Here is a 17320-nt window from a genome sequence, read left to right as displayed (position 1 = left end):
CTCCTGATTCCTCTGGGTCGCTACATCTGGGACAGTGCCATCTCTCAAAGTCTCCTCCCTCTCCGCATAGCCTCCTAAACACATGGTCTGTAACCATGGGTCAGGGTGAAGGCCGAACACTTTTCAGGATCTAAATACAGAGTTTGACTGGTCAAGGCAGAAGCAAGATGTAGTATAGGTTAGAAATTAAGTCAGAAGTGGCAAAAAGAAACAAAGCAAGCAAGCAAACGAAAAAGCCTCCAAATCTAGAAACAAAACTTGGCAGGCTCCAAATAACCATTTTCTGATGTATGGTAAAGACCCGGGTCTCCACAGAGAATCCCCCTTATTGGCCACTTCCACTCCCTCTGGCTATTGGTATCTTGCTGATCCCAACCCTTATGTGTATAGGTGTTGTATCTGTGTCATATGTGTGCTACGAATGTGCCTGGAATTCCAGAACTTAAAAAAGAGGCAAGAAGATCAGGAAGTAGTTCAAGGCCAGCCTGGGCTACATGAAACAGAATCGAAAGGAAAGAAAGAAAGAAAGGTTGGGGGTTGGGGATTTAGCTCAGTGGTAGGGCGCTTGGCTAGCCAGCGCAAGGCCCTGGGTTCGGGGCCCAGCTCCGGAAAAAAAAAAAAAAAGAAAGAAAGAAAGAAGAGGAGAGGGGAGGGGAGGAGAGGGGAGAGGAGTGGAGAAAGAAAATAGAGTTGGGAATTACAGCACAGGCCTATGATCATAGGGCTTAAAAGGTGAGACAAGCAAATCCCTTGCAAGTTCAAAGCCAGCCTGTTTCCATAACAAGTCCCAGGCTAAGCCTGCCAGGGCCTGTCTTAGAAGTCAAAAACAAAGTATATAGCTGGAGTGTGGTTGAGTGGACGGTAGTGCCTGTTGTGAGTCAGACTTGGAATTCAATTCCCAACACAAAACAAAGCAACAGGACAACAGATGCCTGTGGCTTGTTGGCTGTGGAGCTGCATACAGAGCCTGCTGTGTTTGTCTTCTAGGTAAGCCAATAGTGAGTGAGTTTAATTAGTGCAAATCAGTTATCAAGGAATAAACGTATATGAACCTATATTACGGATTGATTTTCTAAGCCAGACTTGGTGGCCTATACGCCCAACACTAAGGAGGGCTAAGGGTAGCCTGAATTGCAGAGTAAAACTGTCTTTAAAGACATTTTTAAGCACATACATTGACTGACTCAACCTTCTTGTCCATGCTTTAACCTCATTGGAAAAATTAAACCATTTTCATTTTCTTAAGAATAAATTTTCAGTTGGGTAGTGGGGACACATGCCTTTAATCCCAGTACTGAGGAGGCAGAGGCAGACAGAGGCAGGCAGAGGCAGGCAGTTCTCTGAGTTCAAGGCCAGCCCGGTGTACAGAGCCAGTTCCAGGACAGCCAGGGCTACACAGTGAAACCCAGTCTCAAAAAACGAAAACAAAAACAAGAAACACGAAGCATAATGTGTGTGTGTGTGTGTGTGGCGGGGGGGGGGGGGGCGGGTGGGTTATGGGTATGGTGGAAAATTTTTAAAAAAACAAAAAGGACTAACTTTTCATGCGGCTGAAGAGAGCGCTCAGCAGTCAAAAGCCCGTGTTGCTCTTACAGGAGGCCCCGTGTTCAATTCCCAACACCCTCATGGAGGTGCACAACCGTCTATAAATTCAATTTCAGGGAATCTCATGCATGCATGAAAACATGTGGTACACATACAAACAGGCAAAATACATGTACACATAAAAATATTTCCCTTTTTCTTTTCTTTTTTCTTTCTTTTTTTTTTTTTGATTTTCAAGACAAAGTTTCTAGCTGGCCTCAAACTCAAAAATCCCCCTGCCTTTTGCCCCGGGTGCTGGGATTAAAGGTGTGCACCACCACTGCCCAACTCATAAAAATAAATCTTAAGAAAATAAAATTTTATGCCAGGTGTGGCAGCACCTACCTCCCATCCTAGCACTCTGGAGGAAGAGGCTGGTGGAGCTCATGTTTGAGGACAGCCTGGTCTACAGAGTGAGTTCTGTACCAGCCAAGGCCACACAGTGATATGCCATCTCAAGAATTAAAATAAGTGAAAATAAAATTTCACATATTTTGTAATTAAAGCTTGAGATACATCATACACCAGTAATTCAAAGGAAATGACACATCAAGCTAATTAGTAGATCTGAATCATTCAATTAGACGCAGGTCCCCAGGCATACATGTATTCATGATGTGTCACTCAGTACTCGTTAACTTTAGAATGGTATAAATATGTAGGATGACTTCATTTAAATTGCTCAATCATAGTTTTAAAAAAAAACCTCTCATAATTTCCACCACACACTCATTCTCTAGCTCCAGTGAGCGGGTGTCTAACCTGGGGGCTTGTTCAATGCACACGGTACACAGGCTGCTCTTCATACAGGTCGTTTAGAGAAGAGCTCTGTGGTACACTGCCTGGCATTTATAAAAACGAGAACTATTATATATCACCTTTCTGCTTCTTAAGGGGAAAGATAAATCGTTAAGTCCACCAAAACAAAAGTTTCACGTCACTAGTTCTGAACTTTCTCTGCCCATGACAACCATTATTATCTAGGAACCTGAAAACACACTGACGCTTGAGTTTATCTTTCTTCCAGTTTCCCTTTAAACCACGAGTTAATTGCTTAGTTATTATTTTAGATTTTTGAGACAGGTCTTTCTCTGTATCCCTGGCTGTCCTGGAACTCCCTACGTAGGAGTATCAGGCTGACTTAAAACTCATAGGGATCCACCTGATGATATTAAAAGGGAGGTACCATCACGTCTGACTTTTTTCTTTTTTAAGCTCCCAAAACTGAAAACCACTGCTATCAATCAGAAAGGGAAGGAATGAGTGAAAGATGTAAGGTATAGCCAGTCTTCTGTGAATATATCTTGTCTATAGATTTGACTTCAGATCCATTTAAACATATAAAGAGAAAAATAATCCTTGGCCTTTTGATATAGAGTATCTATAATCCCAGCACATAAGAGGTAGAGGCGGGAGGAGCTCGAAACTTGTGACTAGTCTACATAGCCAGTTCCACACCAGTCATGGCTACATAATTTTAAAACTAATCTCAAAAACAAAACAAAACACCAGAAAGGAGCCGGGTGGTGGTATACACATCTTTAATCCCAGCACTCAGGCAAAGACAGAGGCAGAGGGGCAGAGAGGGGCAGAGAGGGGCAGAGGGGCAGAGGGGCAGAGAGGAGGCAGAGAGGCAGAGAGGCAGAGAGGCAGAGGCAGAGGAACTCTGTAAATTCCAGTCCAGCCTGGTCTACAGAGCTAGTTCCAGGACAGCCAGGGCTACACAGGGAAACCCTGTCTCAAACAAAGCAAATAAACAAACCCAGAAAACAAGGTGCACCTGGGGAAATCACTCGGGAAAACACTCCCACTCAAGCCCCTACGCTTTATCCCCACCACCCACACACAGTTAGTAATGGTTGTCCGTGCTTCCCTGGCTGGCCAAGTTGGGGAGCCCTGGGGCCCAGTAAGAAATTATCTCAAAGAATGAGGGGAAGAACTCCTAAGGAATCCCACCAAGGTCGACCTCTGGCCTCCAAATGCACACACATAAACATATGCGCGTGTATGTACAACATGTGCACATACACATACGCTGACACATCTACATAAAGGATACTAACAAATCCATTGAGTGGTGGTGCACACATTTAATCCTAACCCTTGGGAAGCAGAGGGAGGTAGAGTTCTGTAAGTTCAAGTCCATCCTGGTCTATAGAGTGAGTTCTAGGACAGCTACCCAGAGAAATCCTGTCTTGAAAAACCAAAAAGAAAAAAGACATAAACCAAAAGAAAAAAATTAAAGCAATCCCTAAAACATAAAGTCAAACTCTTTGGGGGCTGGGGAGAAGCAGTCAGAGACCCTGTCTGGTCCTCTAGAGGGCTGGGACTTGACTCCTAGCTTGGCCCCTTAGGGAGGCTCTGTCACAGCCAATGTACTGTAGCTTCAGTTCCTAGGGATCCAGAAACTGTGCACCACACAGCCATGCACATACATGTACAGAGACACGCCTGCAGGTAAAACATACACATAAAACAAAACTTTAAAGGTTCTTTTAACCAGCTGTCCTAGAGAAGTTATATCCTAAGAACCTAAGGAAACTATAAATACATATTTGGTGGCAAGGTCTCACTATATAGCTCGGGCAGGCCTGGAACTCTGCCAGCCTAAGGGGAAAAAGTTGGGTTTTTTGTTTTGTTTTGGGGTCTTTTTGAGCCTGAGTCTATTATGTAATGCTGGTTTTCCCGGAACTCACTCTGTAGAGCAGTCTGGCCTCCAACTCAGAGAAATAAATCTGCCTCTGCCTCTTGAGTGCTGAGAAAAAAAAAAAAAAAATTAAAGAAAGATTAAACTCTTTTCTAAGCCCACTGTTAAAATGATGGTCTTGAGATTATTTTCATGACTTAAAAATAAGATTCACTCCCCTCCCTCCCCTTCCCATGCTCCTGAACAAGTCTCTTACTGATTCTTTTCCATGCAGGCACACTTAGAGAAGTGAGGAAGGTAGTAACCAAGGCTTTGTGCTGCTAAAAACTTAAAAAACAAGTGCTTCTGGATGCTGAAGTTTTTCGGACACTTTGGTGTGGAGGAATGCCAAGCATGGAATCCGCAAAGTTAGGTAAACAAGCTAATCTCTGGTCTATAAAACACTGTATTCTTAATGGTCATCCTTGGTTTCTCAGCATGTTGGTAACTGGGACTTTTTTCGGAAGTACACAAAAGCATCTCAAAACACAAACAAACAAACAAACAAAACAAAAACAAGCACAACGGCCAAGGCCCAAGAGGTGGTGGCAGTATCTGCATCCCAGGTTTCTGATTTCTGGGCGGTGTAGACTGGTCCAGCTCACGGGAGTTGCCCGCAATGGTGCCTACGGCCAGGGAGAGGGGCCTGAACTTGCCTGTTCAAAGTCCTCGACTGTTTCACAGTGCTGAGTGGGGTGGAAGTGAGTATGCTAACCTTTTCCTGAAGTATCACCACCATGCAGGGTTTGAAGACACAAGCTCATGGCCAACAGGTCCCCAACAGGATCAAACCCTTTCCCTGGACAAATAGTAACCAGTCCCTCTTCCCTAACCCTGGGGGCCCGGGACTATCACCTAGGTAACAGGGCCATAGTTCCAGTTTGGACCATTTACTCCACCCCCATGTGGGCCAATAAAGTGAGTGGAAGAACTCATGGGTGTTTGTTTGCTTTGTCTGTTCTTGTTTTGTATCAAATGAAGACTACACTTTTACTGTGGGAGGAGATGGCTTAAACAAGAAATCTAAAGTAAAAAAAAAAAAACCCTGTACTTTCTTCTTTTTAATGTTAAGCAAGTTTATGTAACAAGCTTTAACTGGGAGAGAAAACTAGAGCTCATTTTTATAATAATTTACTCCAACTTAGGAATAAACTGCCTTACATGTACCAGCTATGTTCCAAAAAAAGTCACAAAATTGTCCTTGCTTTTACAATGACAAATGCCAAGTGAACACGGTATGCAAGAATCTTTTGTTTGAACAAAGTAATTTTCCGGAATATAGAAAGAGCTGACTGACGCATTCCATTAATGGAAAAGGGAAATATTTTCAGAGAACTGATACTTTTCCCCATATTTCCATTTGATGTCAACTAGACACAAAATTACCCATTTGTGGAGAGCCAATAAGACAGCTCAGCAGGTATTACAAATAAAGATAGATGCTTACAAAGAATGGTGTGGTAACGGTGGCAGCGAGGTGGCCTCTGAACATCAGTTCTCCCTAACCATATGATTGGTGTTTCCAGAGACAAGCCCTGGACCTGAGTAATCCTTAAAGCATAAGCTCAAATAGGATCCATGGGCCCAGGAACGTCCAACATACCCTAATCATCAGGAAAAGTCAGGAAATTCAAGTTTTAAGAAACCTCTTTGAAATAAAACCTAAGAGAAAGAGTGTGTGCACGCCTCCTGAGAGAGAAAGAAAAAGTGCGTAAAACATCTTAAGAAGGGCTAAGAATGGGCTGGAGAGCTGGCTCAGTGGTTAAGAGCACTGACTGCTCTCCCAGAGGTCCTGAGTTCAATTCCCAGCAACCACACGGTGGCTCACAACCATCTGTAATAGGATCTGATGCCCTCTTCAGGTGTGTCTGAAGACAGTGACAATGTACTTACATAAAATAAACATAAAAAGGGATAAGAATATAGATCAGTTGGTAGAGTGCTTGCCTACTATGAAGGAGGCCCAAGGTTCACATGCCCAATACTTAATAACTCAGGAACAGCGGAGCATACCCATATTCTAAGTTTTTGGGAGGTGAAGGCAGTAGTTCATGGTCCTGCTCACCTGAAGACTACATGAGATCCTCCTTGAAAAAAAAAAAAAAAGGGGGGGTTGGGGATTTAGCTCAGTGGTAGAGCGCTTGCCTAGCAAGCGCAAGGCCCTGGGTTCGGTCCCCAGCTCCGAAAAAAAAGAAAAAAAAAAAAAAAAGAGGTTGTCATGGGCTGATACAAGTTTAGGGTGGAGGGGAAGATTTAAGGGCACACATTTCCAGGTGGGAGTGTCTGTGTCCAGCAATTGTGCCTAGCAGGTAAGTTCTAAAGTAATAAAGCTGTCTGTGTGTCTTTAAAAACAAAAACAAAAAAAGAGGGTGGACAGAGAGCTCAGCTGTGTGCACAGGACCGGCATTTGACACCAGAGTCTACTTAGGAAAGCCAGGCCTGGTGGAAGGCACTTGTCATTGTAGCACTGAAAAGGTAGAGACAGGTGGATCTTTGGAGCTTGCTGACTCACAGCCCAGCCTGGGTCAGCTCTAGACTAATAAGACTTGTCTTAAAAAGAAACGAAAAAGAAGAACCAGCTCCTGACGAATGATAAAAGATTAACCTCTGTTGTGTCGTGTCGTTCGTGTGTGTGTGTGTGTGTGTGTGTGTGTGTGTGTGTGTGTGTGTGTGTGTGTGTGTGTCTGTCTGTCTGTCTGTCTGTCTGTTTGTCTCAGGGCTCAACTAAAGAGACCGAGGCAGGAAGATCCATTTAAGTTCAGGAGCTTTCAACCAGTCTGGCCACACACTGAGATCTCAGAGATCTCTACAGAGATAGCTAAGACCAAGCTGGGGAGGTACTCAGTGGTTAAAAGCATATGCTGTCTTTATAAAGAACCCAAGTTCAGTTCCTAGTGCCCACTCACACCTCATCAGGAGATTCAAAAGCCACTGCAACTCCAGCTTCAGGGAGATCCACAGCCTCTGGCTTCTATAGGAACCAGCACTCATGTGCATATCATAATTTAAAATAATAAAAATATTTTTTAAAAAGGTATCCAAGGGGGTTGGGAATTTAGCTCGGGGGTGGGGCGTTTGCCTAAAAAGGGCAAGGCCCTGGGTTCGGTCCCCAGCTCCGAAAAAAAAAAAAAAAAAAAAAAAAAAAAAAAAGGTATCCAAGACTAGTAACGTTCAACCATTTTATTAAATTTCATTGCCCCCCCTTCTCTTTTGGGACAGGGTCTTGTTATGACCCTGAACTTGCTATGGAGACCTAATTGGCCTCAAATTTATGAACCCCTTCGCCTCTGCCTCCCAAGTGCTGGGATTACAAGTGCACAATGCCACACCCAGTCTACAAGCCATTTTTAAAATCTGGTGTGCACTGAAATTAACCAAACTCAGAATCATCTGAAGATCTAAACAAAACAACTCTGGAACATCACCAAGCAGTTAAGGTTTGATTTGCAAGCAGAGACCCTGAGCACTGGACACTTGGGTTGGAAACAAAAGGACAAATCACTTACAGTCATGGAACCAACGGACGAGAAGCCTCAATAATCTGCACCCAAAGAACAGAACCCATCAGACTAACCAAGAAGGAGAACCAGACCTGATGCCTGCACCTGTGACCAGGGCACTCGGGCAGTAGGTGCAGGAGGACCCCAGTTTCAGTGACATCTAAGGATGCACAGTAAGTTCAAGGCCTAACCTGGGTTTCCATGAGACCCCCTATCAAAAACAAAACAAAAACAAAACGAAATGGGTGGGGGAAGGGAGCTGAGGAGCCTTAGTTTTTCATCAGAGTTACAGCTTCGGATCCTGCATCCCAAACTCCAGCATATTCTGAGCTATTTTATGAAAGGTGAGATATTTTTGCATAAGGATATACACTTGCGTGAATTATCCAAGGTTTTTTTTTTCTTATTTTAGTTTTCTAAGACAGGATTTCTCAGTGTAGCTCTGTTGTCTTGGACTCACTTTGCAGACCAGGCTGGCCTTGAATTCACAGAGATCCTCCTGCCTCAGCCTCCTGAGAGCTGAGGTTAAAGGCATGAGACACTATACCCAGCCCGAGGTTTGTTTTTTGTTTTTTGTTTGTTTGTTTGTTTGTTTTTTTAACTGGAGCTAGCCAGACGGGGTGGCTTTCTCCTTTCTTTTTTTTTTTTTTTAATGTTTTTTTTTGTTTGTTTGTTTTTTAAAAAGTCTCCCTGTGCAGCCAAGTTGACCTTAAATTCACAATCCTGTCTTAAGTGCTGGAATTACAAATGTTCATCACCATTTTTGGCCTCTCTGTACTTGCATTTTGAAACCTGAGGATCTGAGTTCAACCCATTATACCTATCCGTGTACACACACACACACACACACACACACACACACACACACACACACAATAATACACACAAATAAATAAAAATAAGAGCCATCAGATAGCAGTTAACTGGGTAAAGGTACTTGCTGTCAAGCCTGACAGTCTGAGTTTGAACCCTAGTGCCCAGAGGGTAGAAGGAGAGGACCAACTTTTATAAGTTGTCCTCTGACCCCCACAGTATCAGGAGCTAGGGATGCAGTAGTAATATATGATGTCTTACCATGTAAATGAGGGAAGGAACACCTGACAAATAGGGTAAAGTATCTATAAATCTATAAATCATATATCTGATAGAAAATAGAAAGAATTCCTGCTACTCTAAACTTTAATTTTTAAGTTTTGTTGGGCTGGAGAGATGGTTCAGTGGTTAGGAGCACTGACTGCTCTTCCAGAAGTCCTGAGTTCAGTTCCCAGCAACGGCATGGGGGCTCACAACCATCTGTATTGGGGTTGGATGCCCTCTTCTGTCATGCAGGTGTACATGCAGATAGAGCACTCACATACATAAATAAATAAATCTAATAAAACTATTTTCATTTGTTGTTGTTTTGAGACAACCCTGGCTGTCCTAGAACACACTATGTAGAGGAGGCTGGCCTTGAACTCACTGAGATCTACCTGCCTCTGCCTCTGCCTCTTGAGTATTGGTATTAAAGGCATGTGCCACCATAAATGGCTTTTAACCCAAAATTATTTTTGAAATAGAGTAATCTAAAGATAATATTCTAAACTGACACAAATGATCAACACGATAAAGGAAAATGCTCAGCAAGCATTATTAGCTATTATTAGCTATTATTATCGAAATGAAAATTAGAACCACAATGACTATAGAGGTATTAGAACCCTCAACACACTAGGGATTGGAATATAAAATGGTAAGTACTAAAGAAAACAGTTGGGGGGTGGGAGGGGTAGTGTTTAATCTCAGTGAGTTCAAGGACATCCTGGTCTACATAGCATGCTCCAGGCCAACCAAAGCTACATAATGAAACCCATCTAGGGAAAAAAAAAATGTAGTTTGGGAAGTATTTCCTCCCTGAAAGCCTTTCCCACTCAAAGGAGTTCTTTTTCACTTTTCCTTAATAAAACTATTTCCCGTAATCTACATCAGAGCTGCTCAAAGAAAAAGACGCTGGGTTGTGGTGGCTTACCCTTTAATTCCAGCATTGGGGAGAGAGGCAGGTGAAACTGAGTTCAAGACCAGCCTGATCTATAAAGTGAGTTCCAGAAAAACCAGTGCTACACAGAGAAGCCCTGTCTCAAAAAATTAATTAATTAATCAATCAATTAATTAAAATTAATAAAAAAATAATTTTAAAAGGAAAGAAAGAGGGCTGGAGAGATAGCTCAGCAGTTAGGAGCACTGACTGCTCTTCAGAGGTATTGAGTTCAATTCCCAGCAAGTGTACTCATATACATAAAATAAATAAATCTTAAAAAGAGAGAGAAAAGAAAAAGAAAAAGGGGAGCCTGGGCCTGGAGTGGTGCTGCATGTCTAGCACTGGGGAAGCTGAGGCAGAATAGAAAGTTCAGGACTAGGGGTTGGGGATTTAGCTCCAGTGGTAGAGCGCTTGCCTAGCAAGCGCAAGGCCCTGGGTTCGGTCCCCAGCTCCAAAAAAAAAAAAAGAAAAGAAAAAAGAAAAAGAAAGTTCAGGACTGAGTTTAGTTTTCAAACCCTATCTATAAGGAAAAAGGGGGAGGGAGGACTTGGTATTTCCGAGTATATTCAAGATAATGAAAACATCCATCCACAGAGTAACCCTGCAGCAGAGTCTAGAGCAGCACATTCACTCTACACACAAAGTAGAAAGAGAAAAGGATCAGTAATTGCTGATACAATGTAGCACATCCAAATAAGAAACGGTTGCGAGTATAGAAGTCAACCAGAAGCAGAAGGCCAAGCACAAAGGCAGCCAAAGAAAGCTAAAGAGGGAGGAGTACCTGAAGGCAGGAGCCAGGAGTCTGCAATCTGACAAAACAGCAAAGCTGACAGAAAAAGATAGCCATCGCTGTCACCCAACTGCAGAGTTTTAGTATTCCAAGCAGGAGGCCTGTGCTCATTAATACTCTGAAGGGAGGGGTGAGATCCAGTGCTGGAACATAAAATAAAAGGGGCTGCTGGCCGCTCTTCCCCGGAACCCTGTTTTAATTCCCAGCACCCACATGGTGGCTCACAACCCTCTGTATCTTCTTCTGACCTCTGAGAGCTGCCAAATACAGCATGCATACACATGTGGGGGCGTACATACAAACACATAACCAAAACTAAGCTTGCCCATTTTCAATCCCAGCACCACTCAGGAGGCAGAGATATGCAGATCTCATGAGGTCAAAGCCAACTTGGTCTAGGTCATCCAAAGCTACACAGTGAGACCTTGTCTCAATTTAAAAAAAAAAAAAAAAAAAAGGAGGGGTTGGGGATTTAGCTCAGGGGTAGAGCGCTTGCCTAGGAAGCGCAAGGCCCTGGGTTCGGTCCCCAGCTCCGAAAAAAAAAACAGAAAGAAAAAAAAAAGGAAAATGTGATTAATTAAAATTTTAAAAATTAAAGCTGGCTAACTCTATTAAAGTTAACAAAGCATGAGGGAAAGCAACCAAGGAAATAAAATTGCTCCTTGACATTCTTACTTAAATCAAGTGAGTAGAATGTTACTTTGTATACTTCCCTGCAATCAACACACTAATCAAGGCATTGATTATGCTCACTAATATGATTCAATTGTTTTAACATTGAATATCATATCGAAACTTTAAATTTCTAAACTTTAAACGATTATATTGAGGAGAAGAAGAGACGCATAATTAACTGGGCACGAATAAAATGGCATAACTGAAATTTCCTTTTAATACTTAAGCAAAGGGATAGAGGGAAATATATAGGTGAGACAATGGTGAAAAATACTGATAGCTGTTGAACGTGAGTGACAATATTGGGGGAGGAGGCCAACTATTGAATGTAAGTGACAGCATTCAGGGAGGGCTTCAGCTCATCTTTCCTCTTGTGTCTGCTTACAAGGTTTTCATCGAGGTAGAGGCAGACAGATCGCCACAAGTTCGAGGCCAGCTTGAACTACCTACTGAGCTCCTGCTTAAGCAAGGCGATCGATCGACTCGTCTCCAAAAAAAAAAAAAATAGTTTTCAGCAATAATTCTTCCAAAGCTGAATTCTTTGCAAATGAAGTTAGCATCCTGTTTATTCGGGACCAGCTGCGGGGCGCTGGTGCTCTTGCCTTCGGAAAGCAAGCAGGCTATGGGGTCTAAGGCAGAGGAGGCAAACCAGCTTCTGGCGGGACCGACTTAAGCTCCGCGCCACCACGCGGACCAAAGAACGCGCACGCTTCATTCAAGGCAGAATCTGACAAATCACTCTCTGTGAACGCTCGGGCTCAGAGAACCGCGGAGCTCAATTTGGAATCCTCGCACGCCGGGGAACCCAAGCAGCTGGAGAGCTCTCGGGTCTCGGCCCTGGGCAAGACCGGGCGCCTGGCCCAGGGCACCCGTGGCCGGCCCTCGGGTCCCTCCCTGAACCCTTCGTTCGGTGCCCACATCGCACCTCGGCCTTGCCCCGCCCGCCTACCTTCCAGATCCTCATCTTCCGACTCCGATTCACTCTCCCCGTCCTCCTCGATGACAGGGACCCCGCTGGACTCCGGCGCGTGGAAGGTCGTCGGGGGGACGATGAACGAGTCTGATTCCTGGCGGCGGGCCTCGCGCAGGCGTGTGAAGTACTCCACCGCGAAGTCGACGAGGTCGGGCGGCTGCTGCCGAAGCACCTCCACGGTGTAGCCCTGCAGCAGCTCCGTGAGCCCCGGCGGGATCTGGATGTGGCTCATGCCGGCGACCGCTGAGAGGGCCGGCGGGTCGGGGCCGCCGGCAGCCGCAACCTGCGCGCTCCCTCACGCCGGCCTGTCACTCGGCGCCCGAGGTCTCCCGCGCGGCCCGCCTCGGCCTGCCTTCCGTCGCGCCTTGTTCTGGCCGGGTGTGAGTTTGTTGTGCGGGCCGCGCGACCCTTCCGCTAGCAAGCCAGCCTGGCGCCGCTGCTGGTGTCACCCGGCCGCAGCCGCCGCCGCCGCCGCCGCCGCCGCCGCCGCCGCCGCCGCCGCCGCCGCGCGGGGACCGCCAGGCAGGCGAGCTGGACGGGCGCGGCAGGCGCCCGGGTTGTGACGCACGCGGCCGCGGGCGTGCGCGTCCCCGGCCGAGAGCTGGCCCAGAGTGCGCGTGCGCCGCTGAGCCTCCCGCTCTCGGAGCAGTCCATGGTCAAGGTGCGGGAGGCCCCGGAGATGAGGAAAAAGTGGCCCAGTTGCAGGCAAGCTGGTTAGTGCGTCTCGCCTGGTCACAAAGACCTTTCACTTATGCTTTTGGTGCATGCTGAGAGCCTGGGACACTGAGGTGGCACTGGACCACTTCACCTTGACCCCTGCTCTGGTGGAGGACCAGAGTGCTCACACTCGAGGGAATGACATTAATGCTAACCCCAAAGTTCCGAGCAGGACTTGCCCAGAGGAAGATCTGGAGGAAAATCCTGTACAACAAGAACAAAGATCTAGTAGGCAAGCCAGAAGCACCTTGACTGACAGGTAGAACGGTGCTTGCGCCTGACTGCCTGAGGTCCTAAGGAGTCAAGTATGAGGTCGTGAGATGTCAAAGGGGAAGTAAAAGTTTTGGTGAGATAGTCATTTGGGAGCCTCAGGCAGAGAAATAACCCTGAAAGAGCTCACTCAGCCAATTGTGGACAGTGAGAAAGCAGAATAAGTCTGGGTGCCGGACAGACCTTTTGGCTTGTTCCTCCTTTTGGACATTTCCATCCTGGTCTTCAGGTCTAGACTTACACTCCTTCCCCCACTATCAACCCTGAACCCTGGGCCACACTATTTGGTGCAGTTGACCAGAGCATAGGCTGTGTTGTCTTTTGCTTCTGGGAAGAGGGCAGAGGTGAATCAGAGAGGCACCTGCTGTTACCCAATTTGTTCCCTCATTTCGCCAAACTTGAATAGAACAAAAGAAGTGACAGACCTTCCCGGAATATCCAGCCTAGGTGCGGGACAAAGACCCAGTGAGAATACTGTCCTCCCTTTCCCTGCTGGAACCAGCCAGCAATTCATGACTTGGGAACCTGAAGGGTATTGGGATTGTTAAGCACCACCTGGTAATTAACCAGTATTAATTAAGATCTCCACTAGCACCGCCCATACGGACCTGGCACAAACCCAAAACCTCAGTGCTGCTGGGAACTGAGCTGTGTATGGTGACAGGGGAATACCTTACTTACTGAGGTACTCAGTCAGAGGCCGGCTCAGGCCCTAGGCTAGGTAGAGCTGAGACTACAAACAGCTGAACGTCCCTGAATATGTGTTGAGCGGTGGGGAAGCAGTGTCCAGCATGTTGGCTGGGCACTGATGGCATACTTGTGGAGAATGAATGAAGAATGAATGAATGAATGATAAATTTCAGCAACTGCAACAAAGAAACAAACTGCTCTCCTGACTTCCCTGTCATAATATGTATCATTTCCTTCAAAGCTGCTACATAGTTCAAGTCTAGCCTGGGTTACATGAGAAACAAAACAAAACAAAAACAAAAAAACAAAGCAAAGTAGGGGAGAGAGGTCTCTCCTACTCTTGACCTGACTAGCTCTTTCTTTTGTGGGGGGTGGGGGGTGGGAGGGGTTGGTTTGGTTTGGTTTTTCAAGATAGGATTCCTCTGCGTAGCCCTGGCTGTCCTGGAACTCCCGTTTTAGAGCAGGTTGACCTTGAACTCAACGGTTTGGAAAGGCAAATTTACAACTCCAAGTCCAAGTCTTCCCACATTATCAGGTCTTACATGTTTTAAATGGGGCACAGGCATATGAAGAGTTAGAACTCTGACCTCAATTACAAAATAGAGGAGAGAAAGGTTGTTGACAGAGCTGGGTGTGGACAGGGTCTCCTAGAACACTGGAACCCTATTGGCCTCTGCCAGAAGCAGTTTGGTTTTCCTGACTTGTTAACAGATGCAGCACAGCCTAACCATCTATCTGTCCAGCAGACAGCATTCAGAGAGCACCCTAGCCTAGCGTAGCAACACATCCTCTACAGGCCCCATTACTCAGGAGAATGAGGCAAGAAAAAAAAATCACTCTTGTGCACAGGAGTATGAGACAAACCTAGGCAACACAGTGGGCTAAGAACAGTCATTGTTCTCACAGAAAATCTGGGTTAGATTCCCAGTACCCACATACTGTCACAACTCTTCAGAACTCCAGTTCCAGGGGATCCACAGAGGATAGAGACCTCAGATACATACGTGGAGGCGAAACACTCATCCACATAAATAAATCTAAAAGCAGCTGTTTTAAAGAGGAGCTAGGCTGTAACTCAGCGATAGAGGTTGTTACGTAGTTCCGAGCCTAAATGGATTTTAACACTGAAAGTCACAACAAGATCCTCGGAGGGCTGACGTGAACAGAAATTAGACACCCTTGCAGCTGCTCCTTACCTTCCTCCATATATCAGACTCACAGTGAAGTTAGATAGCTTGTAGGTCTGATCTGACTACCTCCCCCACTCCTGGGTCTCCAAAGGCAGAGTCTCTCTCTTCCCCATCCTTCAATAATTACAGTAGCAGGCGCTGTCATGAATGCCCATTTATGCTAACTAAAAGGCCTTGTAACAAAAGAGAACATCAGGGATCTGAGCCCTGCATCTTCAACCTTTGTCCTGAATCCCATCCTGCCTGCATTCAAGCCTGTCCAGCTACACTACTGGCTGTTACCATGGCAACCAAACCCACCGCAGCTAGTACTGACGAACAGCTGCTAAGAGCAAGTGACAATGGTGGGTGGATAAGCCTGGAGCAGAGACCTTCAGAAGGGAGCGCAATCCAGTCCCTTAGTCCTTGTTACCTTCCTCACAACCCTCAGGTAATGACCATCATGCACAGACCACCATACCACCAGCCACAGATACAGACAGAAATACAATGAGGCTAGTTCTCAGAGGCTTTTGTAATTGCAGAGGTGGGACAGACGCTGTTTAGCCCAACAGCAGGGAGGGTCTGAATGAAAGCAAACTTAGGCATGTTACCAACAGCTGTTTCCAGTAAAATAGTGAATTTCCTACACTCTTTTTTTTTTTTTTTCAAAGCTGGGGACCGAACCCAGGGCCTTGCGCTTCCTAGGCAAGCGCTCTACCACTGAGCTAAATCCCCAACCCCGAATTTCCTATACTCTTAAGAGGTTTATTACTTAAAACCATTCCATTCCCCTCCTTGAAGGTACCCACTTACCTCATACCCTTTATTTACTAAGGGAACTCACCTGACCTGACCAAGAGGCTGTGTGACAACCTTAAACTCTTGATTCTCCTGTGTCCATCTCTGAAGAGTTAGGATTACAGGCATGTGTTACTATGTTCAGTTTATTCTGTGTTGAGGATTGAACCAAGGGCCTTGGGCATGCTTGACAACACTCTAGCTATGCCACATCCCGGGCTCAGCTTCCTGAAGCTCCTCCCAACCCCACCTGTTCCCTGGAACCTGCTAGTTGCCTGAGCACCACTGTATGACAGTGTCATTGTAGGAACAATGACTCATTGACTAAGCCTTTGCAGTTCACTTACTACTTATGCTTCTTTTTTAACCTTAGAAGCATTTATGAGCCTCTAATTAGCAGGAGAGATGGGAAACTTTTCTCTGCCCTCACCTATCCGTCCTTTGGTCTACATGATGCCTCCCCCTATGGGGTGCAGCCTTCCATCTAGGTGATCTATTTTAACAACCATCCCTGCTCTGGGGAACAGTTAATTCCCAGGCCACCTGTTTCTGTACCTGTGAGCCAATCCTTTCTTTCCTGGGACATTGGGTCCCAAGAAAGTGTCAATGTCTGCAGCAGGCCATTGTCTGCTTTTGAGATACTTTAGGGCAAGGAAAGAAACTGGGAAAGAAGCTCAAGAAACGAAGCCACAGGACCAGAGCGTTTGTGTGTTTGCCACAGTGGAGAGAGCCGAAAAGGGAACCCTCAGGGAGCAGCAGGCCCTCGGGGCCTTTTCAGTGACAATCAGGACACTACTTGACACTCTTGGCCTGACTCACAGGTACTTGAGCCTTGACCCAGAAAATACAGGCAGGTCTCTTGCAGCCTAGGTCAAGTTAGCCTCACTATAACATCACAAGAGTTTCTTCAGGCCACTTAGACACACCTAGACACAGGTCCCTCTGTTACCAGCTTGCTAATGGTCTTTATAGATCTCTTATTCATAGCTTGGCTTTCTACATCTGAAAAATGTAGAAAATTAAAATGATCTAATTAAATATTGAGTTAAAAGAGGATTGGAGAATTGGTGAGGGACAGAGCCCACTGCCAGAATAGGAAGTCTTACCATTAGCATTGAATTGAATCTGGGGCTTCACATATCTCTTAAGCAAACTCTGTACTAGTCAGTCATACACAGCTCCAAGCCCCCCTTCAGTTTTATTTTGAGATAGTCTCACAAAGTTGCCCAGGCTGGCCTTGAATTCACTGTGATCCTTCTGCCTCAGCCTCCTGCACAGCTGAAATTACAGGCCTGTGCTGCCTAAAACTAAGAAATGAGGAGGAGAAGGCAGGAGAGGGGGAAAGGAGAGACAATGAAGAAGACAGGAAAGGTGTACGAGAACTCTGTCTAGTGGGACATGTCTGCAATCCCAGCCCTTACGAGGCCGAAGCACAGTCCAAGAGCCGG

At 45.7% G+C, this 17320-nt stretch overlaps 1 protein-coding gene across 1 annotated transcript in view; it reads right to left on the bottom strand.

Annotated features, from left to right (window-relative positions):
- The window catches only part of Prkar2a (protein kinase cAMP-dependent type II regulatory subunit alpha), a 59758-nt gene extending 47028 nt beyond the window's left edge, over positions 1-12730 (bottom strand). The window contains exon 1 of the mRNA XM_032910667.1: positions 12202-12730. Coding sequence (XP_032766558.1) covers positions 12202-12457 — 256 coding nt within the window. The 5' untranslated portion in view covers positions 12458-12730. The remainder of the gene's footprint in view (positions 1-12201) is intronic.
- Between the last annotated feature and the right edge of the window lie 4590 nt (positions 12731-17320).

The sequence above is a fragment of the Rattus rattus genome, chromosome 8, assembly GCF_011064425.1.
Source record: "Rattus rattus isolate New Zealand chromosome 8, Rrattus_CSIRO_v1, whole genome shotgun sequence".
NCBI classification, from domain to species: Eukaryota; Metazoa; Chordata; class Mammalia; order Rodentia; family Muridae; genus Rattus; species Rattus rattus.
The sequence above is the reverse complement of the archived record's forward strand: the minus strand, read 5'-3'. Positions and strand labels throughout refer to the sequence as shown.